Source organism: Colobus angolensis, unplaced genomic scaffold, assembly GCF_000951035.1.
Source record: "Colobus angolensis palliatus isolate OR3802 unplaced genomic scaffold, Cang.pa_1.0 Scaffold558, whole genome shotgun sequence".
Classification (NCBI taxonomy): domain Eukaryota; kingdom Metazoa; phylum Chordata; class Mammalia; order Primates; family Cercopithecidae; genus Colobus; species Colobus angolensis.
In genome coordinates, this window is record NW_012119132.1 from 891,422 (window position 1) to 903,580 (window position 12,159).

The 12,159-nt window shown below is 34.5% G+C and overlaps 1 protein-coding gene across 5 annotated transcripts in view; it reads left to right on the forward strand.

Annotated features, from left to right (window-relative positions):
- The window catches only part of NRXN1 (neurexin 1), a 1,138,235-nt gene that overhangs the window by 480,394 nt on the left and 645,682 nt on the right, over nt 1-12,159 (forward strand). For all 5 annotated transcript variants that reach the window (XM_011961493.1, XM_011961492.1, XM_011961491.1 and 2 more), the window contains one exon: nt 1,216-1,654. In XM_011961493.1, the coding sequence (XP_011816883.1) occupies nt 1,216-1,654 (439 nt within the window). The remainder of the gene's footprint in view (nt 1-1,215; nt 1,655-12,159) is intronic.

The following is a 12,159-nucleotide window of genomic DNA, read 5'->3' on the forward strand; positions in this document are numbered from 1 at the left end:
CAGTTGGCCATGGGTTTGGAATAACTACTGTGTTAACTTGGTTGACTTCATAGCACTAATCAGATATAGGCTGTCTTATTTTTCCTGTTATATATATTATATAAAATACCCATGCCATTCCTAAAAATGAAAAGCAAAACATGCATGTGTGTGTATACATATACATTATATATATATATATGTGTGTGTGTGTGTACATTTTTACATGTGAATGAGTAAATCTAGATTCTAGCAACTTTGGGAGCTTTGAAATCTGTAGAGTCCCTTCTTAAAAGAACCTAGATAGTTATGTGGACCTACATAACTAATTCACCCTTAAGTCATTATGGTCTATGTATTTTAAAAATATGATTATCCACTGTATGCCTTTTGTAGAGAAAAGGTGTCCTTCTCTCTTTATCTTTATGTCAAAATACCTTTGAATTTATTAACGTGATGGGATAGCAAAAGTGTGATATCATTAACCCTGTCAGTGAATGTATCCAATGTGTTAATTGGAATCCAAAAAGCCTTAGGACCATCAACAAGCACTCAGAAGTGCCTGGCCTCTTTCACTGAAGTGCCTTGGAAAATGAGAGTGCAAGACAACCCTTGCTCAGCATTTGTGTAAATTAAAAGTGAAATGGATCACCAGTAACACAGGTTGAATAGATTGAGGGGAAGCACCATATTCTACATGTGGCAGTGTCATGTTACTTAACAGTAACAGTGTTCAAAGGTATTGATGCAGGTCTGGGACCTTCTGTTATATATATATATATATATATATATATACATACACGTATCCAATTTCAAATGCTTTAATAATGGGAAAACTGAATAACGTCAATGCTTATATTTAATTTTAAATACATCATAGAGAACTATGAAACAAATAGCTTTTATAAGTTCAAGTCTTAGCATGTCAATGTAGACATGAAATTAAAGATATATGCAGATTTTTTAATTATTTGAGTTAAATACAAGCAGTTTGTGTATATATGCACATGCATGTGTGCGTCTGCACACACATTATTTGAATTAAATTGTTATGGTTATTGTTCTATGAATTGACACTTGAATTTTATTTGCCTGAAAAATGTTGCCTTTATACAACAAAATTAACTAAATGCTGTGTGCCTTTTTATACTGTCCTTGCAAGTTACGTGAGCTGATGACAAGTTTCAGATATTAAAATATGGACGCTAGTTTCTCACTGCTGTCCTCTGCCCACAGGTTGTATATAAAAATAATGATGTGAGGCTGGAATTATCTCGACTTGCCAAGCAAGGAGATCCTAAGATGAAGATCCATGGAGTGGTGGCATTTAAATGTGAGAATGTCGCAACTTTAGACCCAATCACCTTTGAAACCCCAGAGTCTTTCATCTCTTTGCCTAAATGGAATGCAAAGAAAACAGGCTCCATATCATTTGATTTCCGTACAACAGAGCCAAATGGCCTCATCTTATTTAGCCATGGCAAGCCAAGACATCAAAAAGATGCCAAGCACCCACAGATGATAAAGGTGGACTTCTTTGCTATTGAGATGCTAGATGGTCACCTCTACCTCCTCCTGGACATGGGGTCAGGTACTATAAAAATAAAAGCCCTGTTGAAGAAAGTGAATGATGGAGAATGGTATCATGTGGACTTCCAAAGAGATGGACGGTCAGGTAATCTTATCATTTTTCTATGCTGTTTATCTGCCGGAGCACCCCACCCACCCATGCCATTCCTAAAAGTGAAAACCAAGACATATTAAAGATTTCCGACATTTGTTTCTTTAGAGTAAAAGACATCGCCTGATATTGCTTCTGTTTCACACCATAAAAAAATCAGAAAGAGCTAATTCATCATCATAGTGGGGCATCAAAGCCCAAATGCTCAAATGTCTCCTAGAATAGCTTCTTAAATGAACTTTTATTGGATAATCAAGTGCCAAATCTTGCAGAAAATTTTGTCTTGAATTTAGCAAGTGAAAAAATTCAAAGTTTTTGTATTCCCAGTTTTCTCTTATGTTACTGGATGTTTGCAGGTACCCAAAGTGGCAAATATAAAATATGAAAAAAAACTAGAATGATCCAGACACAAAAATCCTTTGTTTGGTACATAACACTTTAGAATGAGTCTATGGTATTAAAAACACTTTAATCAATAGAGTAGCATTTCAAGGACAGTGGCAAAGCTCTGCTGCCCTTCCAAACTGCTTCCCTTTCTGATGAAAGGTATTTGGAATTCCACCAGCAAACATTCTGCTTCCTGTCACTGCACTTTATTTCTCTCAGGGAGGAGGGGTAAAGGTGACAGATAAAGTTTTCCTGAATACATCACACTTACAGTGAAATTTGGGAGTGTTTTAGGGAGCTTAATATGTTGAATAATATGAGCTTTGAGGGGAAAGAATCATTCAGGCAGCAGAAATGACATTTGTGGGAATCCTGGGAAAGAGAGGGAAGGAGGGAGGAAGAGAGAGAGAAGAGAGGGCGAAAGAGGCAGACAGAGAGGGAGAGATGGGAGGGAGAGAGAAATCTGTTTTAAGTATACAACTACATTTCTTTAATTCTCTTCACCCCGGTCTCCCATGCTTTTATTGTCCTATTCATACATAAATCAAATGATCTTATAATAGAAGATAACTAAATTTAGACCTATCTACTCTACTTCTTTACTTCACCCACCCCCAGCCAACTCTAAAGTAAGCTGAATGCTTCTTTTAGACCCAGTAATCTGTGATAACCATCGTCTTTCAGAAGGGCCCTGTTGAAGACCTGGGGCTGAACTCTCTTGCTCATACCCTCCTGGCATGGGCTCCCTCGGTGCTTGTTTACTCCCAGTTTCTCTGCAACTGAACTATTTTCTACTTCCCTCTTCTCCCTGCTTTTTTGTTCTGCTGTTTATAGATCAAGAAGGCTGTGCTTGCCTGTTTGGAAATATGTTTTTACCTAACAAAATAAAGAAATAGAATATATGGAAATTGAGAAGGAGTTGGGAGTGAGTGTGGAGAGAAGGAAGGTCAGAACCCATTGCTCTGATTCCCAGATATGTCGGAGACTGTGTTTCTGATTCATTCCTCTCTGGAAACTTTGTCTCCCTAAATATTCTCACTTTCCTAAAGAAGTCTACAAGGAATTGAATGACCATTTCTTCTTCTTCTTCTTCTTCTTCTTCTTCTTCTTCTTCTTCTTCTTCTTCTTCTTCTTCTTCTTCTTCTTCTTCTTCTTCTTCCTCCTCCTCCTCCTCCTTTGCCTCCTCCTCTTCTCTTTCTCCTTCTCCTTCTCCTCCTTCCTCTCCTCCCCCTCCCCCTCCCCCCCCTTCTTCTTCTCCTTCTTTCTGATTTAAGCTGACAAGAGTTCATTGATGGGAATGCAAAAATATAACAATAATGATAAGTGTTCCCCTCTGACTCCCTCCAGCCTATCTCTGCCAGAGATAGCAGTTAATTTGGTACATATGAACTTTCAAGCAGAAGAATTTTAAAGTACTGGGGGCATGGGCTAATCTAGTGCTTTGAAATACTAGCTTGTGAATGCTATAATTTGACTTAAGATAGATCTAGAATAAAATTTTGAAAGTGACTTTCAAGAAGAGGTATTTTAAGTCAGATTTTATAATACCTTAAAACAAAACATTCCAAGAGTAGTGGTTCACACCTGTAATCCCCACACTTAGGATCGCTTGAATCCACGAGTTCCAGGCTGCAGTGAGCCATGATCATACCGTTGCACTCCAGCCTGGGTAACAGATCAAGACCTTGTCTAAAAACAGCAAAACAAGACAAAAGAACCCATATCAGATTAAAAGGGTATCTTCTGAAAGTTCAGAGGAGAAAAAAAAAAAACACCAAACATCAAATCAGTTGCTTTTCATTCACTTAGAAATGAGGTATTTTCTAACTATATGAATATAATACATGATCAATTCAAAATACTAGTAAATACAAAATAATGTAAAAGAAAAAGGAAAGTATTCATTATTCATTTGAAAACAATGATTTATATTTTTGGATATTTCTTTCCAGTCTTTCTTCTATATAGATTGTATGTGTGTCTGTATATGTATACATATGTTTCTCTCTACATGTATATGTGCATATGTGTATATATATAAGCATATATGCATACACGCCACACATGCGCATATACACATACTCACAGAAAACAAAGTTATTTTGAATATTTTATGAGATTTCTTATTATAAGGAGAAAGTATTGATGCAATCTAATTAATTATCAGAAAAATACTGTAATCTTCAAGCAGAATAAAATCTACTTTTTCTATCTAAGCTCTTTAATTCATCCAAATTCCAAAGAATTTATTAATACTCTATTTGTACCCTCATTGGAGAAGGTCAAAAGTAGATGATATCTACTTTAATTTAAAAAGCTCAATTCTGTATGGAAGAATAGAAACACATTCTAAGGAAGTGTTATTTGCATCTAAGAAAGAAAATAAACAAAGCATGAGATTTTTCTTGGAATCCAATGGAAAGATCAAATTACTATGCTTGGTGCTGTTTTAATGGTTAAGTACTTTTATGTGATTAAAATTCCAGATTAGTGAATTGGAACAAACAATATAAAAACCAAAGCTCATTCACTAAGCCAAGTTCTGTCCTTTATTAAATTGAAAAAAAAAAAAAGAGAGACTTCATATTATGTTAGCCTAGCTCAAGGGAGTGTAATGTAATTTTAATAGCTGCAGCTGTTAATATTTTATATATATATAGTATTTCAATTAAGTTCCATATTTGCACACTGCATTGGTTTGGTATGGAGTAGCCTTTTAAAAGTTGAATGAATGACTATACTTGCTTTTATTTTACTTAAAGAATATTTCTGATTTGGCTGGTGAAACACTAAGATTCATAGGTCACTTAAAACTAAGAAACATGGAAATTCATGAAATAATTTATTTTACCCATTTTTATGTCAGTTATATTCAGGGGCTATATAAAAATTATTTTTTCATATAATGTGTAGAAAGGGTACTGCTATGACAAGAGGGTAACACGGGCTCCCTTCTGACATACAGATATTGAGGCCATATCTGTTGATTTGCCTGGAATATTCCTTAGCTCAATATTTTAAAAGCCTTATTATCTCTGTTATTAAAGTAAAGGGAACCCAGGCCTAAGAGCAGTTCTTTCTGCTGTTGACCATTGGTTGGCCATACTAAAGTAAATAGAAATATAATGAGACCATTATGGTCATTAATTTGCGGCCAATATAAGTAGTGGTTATTTTGGGATAGAACTAGGGTTAAAATCATATTTGGTGGACACAAATGATTTAATTTTAATATTACCCAGTTTATAAGGTTCATAATTTCCATCCCAGATAGAGAAAATTGTATTTTTTTTTAATCCACAGTTTCTAGTACATTTCTGGGTATTGCAGTTGTTCAGTATATATTTGGTATAAGAAAAACTAAAGAATAAAAACATATAAGTAGTACAGTGCCAAACAACCCCTAATGTTCTAAAAAAAAATGGCAGCATCATTTTTTTTACATTTGGAGAATAATAGCACTCTTTTAATTGTAAATGCAACTTTTTTAAGTTAAAGAATTTGTTTAAATTACATTACTTTCTGAAAACAGTTTATATGATATAGGATAAAAGGTAGTATTCTCTTATGAATACAACACCATCCTCCAAGCCCAGATGTTTGAAATAACCCACTGAGAAAGTTAAATAATTATTAGAGAATGTGTGAACAAAAATGACAAGTTTTTTATGAGAACAGGACTTCTATCCCTTCTTGGTCATGAGGTCCCTATGTCATTTTGCAGACATATAGGTAGCAGGCAAATCCCAGAAAGATGGTGGTAACTCCTTTCTGAGGACTGGGATATGCAGCCACAGTAAGTGTGCTTTTGACAAGAACATAGGATGTCCATATTTCTGGTGGCCTTTCCTTTGGTTCTTTGGTCTTTAGTTCACTGAAAAGAGTATATGAACCCCTTATTCAATGAGAAATAATGCCTTTATGTGTAATTTTCTAGAACTTTCTCATTTTTGACAAAACTGATTTTAACGGGTTATTTCCAACGTATGTTCCTTCTTCCAATCCGAGACATGGGGAAAAATCACTCTAATTTCCACAGTTTGATTAATTCTGCTTGGCTATAGCTATTCTTTATGTGCAATACAGCTTTCTTCCACTGCTTGCTCACTAGAGGATCAGCGACGTGGAAAGTCAAGTGGGCTGAGTCATAAATGGCACTTCCAGATCCTGCACTAAGCTAGCAAAGAAGGAACCACACCAAGTGCAGGCATGATTTAGTGAATCAGAATGGATGACTTAAATGCTGCACAATGTAGATATCCTCTGTGGATAACTTAGCTACTAACAGGGCAAAATGCCTAAGTCACTGGAGTTAATAAATATGATTGAAGAGGCCCATTACTTTGCAATTTTTGCAGGACTTACAGCTGAACTTTTTTTTTTTTTTTGATTTTTGTTGTTTTTAAACCAGTCTCCCTCTTTCCAGACTTCCCCTTTGCCTATTTTCTGGTCCCACCCTCAACACAAAACAGCTGCCCAGGTATTTAGCTAAAGTGTGAATGGAGCTACAATTAGGATGAGGTTAATGATTGTTTTCTTGGGCATAAATATTGTTTAAATTTGTGTTAAGCTCTTTGGCTCAGTCAAGGGTACCCTCTCAAGTATTTTTATAGCAAACTGCCAGTCTTATTTTATTTTTTTGTAAACCATCATTATACATTGAAATCAAAGAGAAAACTCATTATTCTTGTCAAAGTTGGCTTGTGTACAGCAGGGTACAGCAGATTGTATCAGCGGTTATTCAAGGGTAAGCCTACATTTAACAGCTAAGAAGCCATTGAGATTTGAATTGAAGTCATAGAGTTCCCGTTTAAGAACTAGAAATTACAGTGGGAAAGGCACAAGGCTCTCTCCAGAGCACATAATTAGAGGTTTATAGTAATCACTGTTTGATGTGAACAGCACTTTCTAGCTATCTATTACCAGCACTGATTTCTGTGTATACCATTCATGAATCACCACACTTAAACATTTCTACTTGAACAACTATTAGACAATTTCTCCGCTTAGGTCTTGTTTGAACTTGCCCTCTGACTGTTAACGTTCCTCCCATGCCTCTGCCTAGTAGCCTATTACATACATTGAAGTAATTTTAAGTGCATTTATAATACTTTGTTTCATATCCATACCCATAAACCACTGTTCATCAAAGGAAAGGCCAAAAAACCCTACCAATAATTTACCACTTCTTTGACCATATGACCAGATGGGTCATATCTGCTTAAAATTGTAATGTTAAGTTGTAGTAAAATGTTTATATTTATTTATTCTGAAGAAGTTTATAGAAAAAAAGTCATTTATTGTTTCTCCACACTCAAAATATTTTTTATATTTGTACATTTTCCTTCAGTTTTTGCTAACATGTATATATATATATATATATTATATAATTGCAGTTAGAATATAAACATAAATTTTCAGGCTATCTGTTTAATATGATACTATGTACTCTTTTGCTCAAGATTATCTAAGTAACAAAATTTGTTTTCTGGGAATTATGGAATCATAAGCAAAGATTCAGAGCAGAGCTTTTCAGAAGTACCTGAGCTAGGCCCCCGGGCGTGTAGAACTTAAATGTATTAACATATCTAAAGAAAAGAAACTCACAGGGGCAAATATTAGCGGTAATCATCTGAACACTGCTTAGCGAACTTAACAACTTCATCCGCACTGTAAAGATGGAGGCAGGTCATTTAATTGAGATAAGGGTGTCAAGCCTTCCCAGGCCAATATTACTATACATTTCCTTATCTCATGCATTCTTCTTGTTCAGAATCCATGTTCCCCATACACTCTTTTGATTAACACTTAGTTACCATTGTAAGTCTGTTTAGAGTGGAGGGAGAAAATAGACCAGTTATATATATACAGTCAGCCCAGCCCCCCGTTTTTTGTGGGCTTTGCATCTGTGGATTCAATCAACTATGGATTGAAAATAATTGGAAAAAAAATTGAGTCTGCATTGAATATATACAGACATTTTTTCTTGTCATTGTTTCTTAAACAATGCAGTATAGTAACTATGTAGCATTTACATTGTATTAGATATAAGTAATCTAGAGATGATTTAAAGTACATGGGAGGATGTGCATAGGTTATATGCAGATACTAAGCCATCAGGAACTCGAGTATCCACAGATTTTGGTGTCTCCAAGAGATCCTGGAACCAGTTTCCACAGATACCGACGGATGAGTGCGTATGAGTATTCACCTTCCTGTAACAAGTAAATTTATCATAAATGAATAAGTAATATTTGATTATAATTGACATCCATATTGGCAGAGCTACATGGGAAGTATTTCATGTCCTGTGATAGGTACTTCCTCAGAGGAAATTAATAACTTGGCATTCTTATTTTATACATTGGTGTTATGAACATAGTAAATATCAGTCAAACCTGGGAAATGAAACCGCCCTCTGAAAATCTACCAAATCTCCTCATTGGGCTTGCCTAGCTAAGAGGCAGACTCTGGACAATGGCATTAGTTGCACCCTAAGGAGATAGGCAGTTAACTGACCATACTCAGTCATAGTGACCCTTAGTGTGGAATGCTGAATGGAAATCTGTGGAACTTCTGCAAAATAATATTTCAATTGCTGCAGAATGTGATTTGATTGATATTTACAACCTTCCAACATTGTATATGATCATTTTTAAAATGTATATGTGTCTATACATTGCTATGAATGTGTATGTGTATTTATATATGTACATTTGTGTAATGAATGATGTGTTTAATATATACATACATGCTTTTGGTGAATATGTTCGGGCTGTTCAAAAACTACCTAAGCGAAGAGATTCCCCTTACCGCACACTTCCCTCATCAATTTACTCTGTTCTCCATAGATAACCACTAAAATAATTTGGCGTTGAAAAATCCCCAGGTCTTTTACTAGACATCAATATATCTATAAATATGTTTGCACACATACAATAATTATACAGCCTCTTTTCCATAGCCAAGATTATAGTTTACCAATTACTATGTGACAAAAAACTTACAGAGAGCTTTTTTTGTGCCATTCTTTGTAGTGACACCATACATACCTTAGTTTGAATATACTAATATTTAGGTGTTTCTCTATTGAAGAACATTTAAATTTTTACTTTTTTAAACCTTCATTCTTTTAAACTAGTTTATAGATAATGCCTTCATACATGAAATATTTGTGTATATTGATCAGAATATCTCTAGGATTGAATGTGATAATTGAGATTGCTGGATTAATTGTATTTTTAATTTTGAAAGATAATGACAGGTTTACTAACTGCTGTTTCAATTTATGTTCTTATCTACAGTAATTTAGGTGCCCTTTCCCCCTTATTCTTGCCAATACCCGATTTTATTAAACTTTTAAATTTTTGTCATAAGATTTCTGTTTTCATATATTGATTTAATTCCTGAAGTTCCCAGCTCACAGATGAATCAAGTAAGCAGAAAACAAATGGTAATAAGCAGAGACCAGAATATTAAGATAGTATTTTTTTTGTTTTCAAATATAGTTAATTTTATTTCTTTAAAAACCTCACAGATGACATTGGTTTTTTTTTTTTGGAGACAGAGTCTGGCTCTGTCGCCCAGGCTGGAGTGCAGTGGCCCGATCTCAGCTCACTGCAAGCTCCACCTCCCGGGTTTATGCCATTCTCCTGCCTCAGCCTCCGGAGTAGCTGGGACTACAGGCGCCCGCCACCTCGCCCGGCTAGTTTTTTGTATTTTTTAGTAGAGACGGGGTTTCACCGTGTTAGCCAGGATGGTCTCGATCTCCTGACCTCGTGATCCACCCGTCTCGGCCTCCCAAAGTGCTGAGATTACAGGCTTGAGTCACCGCGCCCGGCCGACATTGGTTTTAAAAAAGACACAGAATTTTTTTTTTAAAAATCTCATAATTCCACTGTCACCAAATACCCACTGTTGATGTGTTGGTTATTTTTTAAAACTATTTTCTGAGAATTATATATTTTACATTTTACATTATACCCTATTGTCAATGTTGTATTCTGTTTTTATTACTTATGCTGTGCCTTTTTCATCAAGTTTGAATTTGTTAGTAGATAGGAATTTGGCATGTAAATTTGTAACTTTGTGAAATCTGATTCGTTTGTATAGGGACAGGTGGAGCAGAATTATGTATAGGTAAAATTGACATTAATTTAAACAATTTATTTAAGCAGTAATTTAAAGTTTGTTTATTCAAAAAGGAATCTTAGTAACCCATCTAGTGAATTTCCTTATTTTTCATAAGAGCCACATTGAAGCCTAATGAATCTATCCTTTGGGTAAGCTTGCTAGCTAGTTAGGTGAAGAGCTAGAACATCAGATGTTCTCACCAGGAAAAAGGGTTCCCTATTATCGCACACTATTTTCTACTCCTCATTTCCTAATAGTTTAAACTTTTGAAGTAATTTAACTCTTGATATCAACTTAACTTATTTTAAATCTCACCTTCACTGTGTTTCTTCTCACCTTGTAAACTAATCTTATGGAAGTAGAATAGACAATAAAAATTGGATAGAAAAAATAATGGAAACTAATAGGTAATGAAAAACTACCTCACTACATCATAAACTTAACTGCCACTTTTATAACTAAGAGGTGTTTTAAACAGTTTTTTTAACCTTTGCATACAATTTTACATGAAAGATAAATTTATTACTTGTTTATGAATATTCTTAAATAAATATTACCTTGTCTGCTTATCAGCTTCATTTTGCCTCTTGCATATGTCATGAAAAAAACAGCTTTAAATGTAAGAATATAATGTAATGCAGTTTCTACATTAAAATTATAAAAGTTGTATGTCCATAAATAATTTAGTTTTTTAGTTGTGATCTCATTCGTTTAAAAGGTAAAATAGCATATCAGGGTGCTTTGGATTCTTAAATAGTGAAGCATGAAAACTTGATCTAGATAATTTCTCAAATATGACTACTGTTCTCCAATTTTAGCAGCCTTAATGTAACAATATTTACATAAAACGTTTAGTTAATTTACCAGAAACTTCAAACATAAATATAATAGAAGGGGTAGAATGTATGAAAGAATCCAACTATTTAAAAAAGAACATGTCAATATTTGTGGTTCCTGGAAAAAGATAGATGGATGACCCATTAATATATTCAGATTTTTGTTTTCTCTTAAAGATGTATTTACAACATTTATTTACCTCGGCCTTTGGAAAATTCTCCTTTTCCATTGATATATAGAGTTTGGCAACAACGCAATTGTCTTCAATTATCAGTGAACCAGGTTTAAATATTAATTTGATGTGTTCTTTGTAATCACTGATTTTATAACTCAATTATAATAAAATAAGCACACAGGAACCTTAATATTTAAATTTCACTGTGCTCATATGTATGAGTTAAATTGGTTTAAAGTAATTCAGATTCTGTGATGACTCTTTTGCTGGATGAATATGTCCTGTGATTCATATCCATAGTAAAAACCATTAAGGAGATCTGGGATTCAAATCCCTTATTGGAAATGTATCTATTTCAGGACACATGTTTAAGCTAAAATATAAACTTCTATTTGCATTTGTCTCAGTAATAAAATTTAATTGTTAATTCAAACCATGTTTACTCCATGAATTTTCAAAATATAAAAATAATTGTTTCCATCCCACTTGAATTAAATTCTTTACTTTCTGATTATTTGCCATCTCTTTTACAAAGATTTTCTAAAATACAAGGTCATATAGATGAGCAAAGCATATAGATAAAATAGTACTTGATTTTCAGCCCTATTTTCTTCATCCTATGGTGTCTATTTGCATAATATTCCAATGACTGATATCTGATCCATCCGTTTGCCTGATGCGTCTCCTTACCTTTGAATCCAGAGCTCAATTTAAGTTCTAGTCTTTCTTGGATTGTATTTGAGTTAAAGGCAGGATTAAATTCCCTTTTCTTTCTGTCCCATGTTTTGTTGCTTGTTTTCTCTCTCTCTCTCTCTCTCTCTCTCTCTCTCTTTCTGATGGAGTTTTGCTCTTGCTGCCCAGGCTGGAGTGCAATGGTGCGATCTCGGCTCACTGCAACCTCTGCCTCCCGGGTTCAAGCGATTCTCCTGCCTTAGCCTCCCGAGTAGCTGAGATTACAGGCATGCAA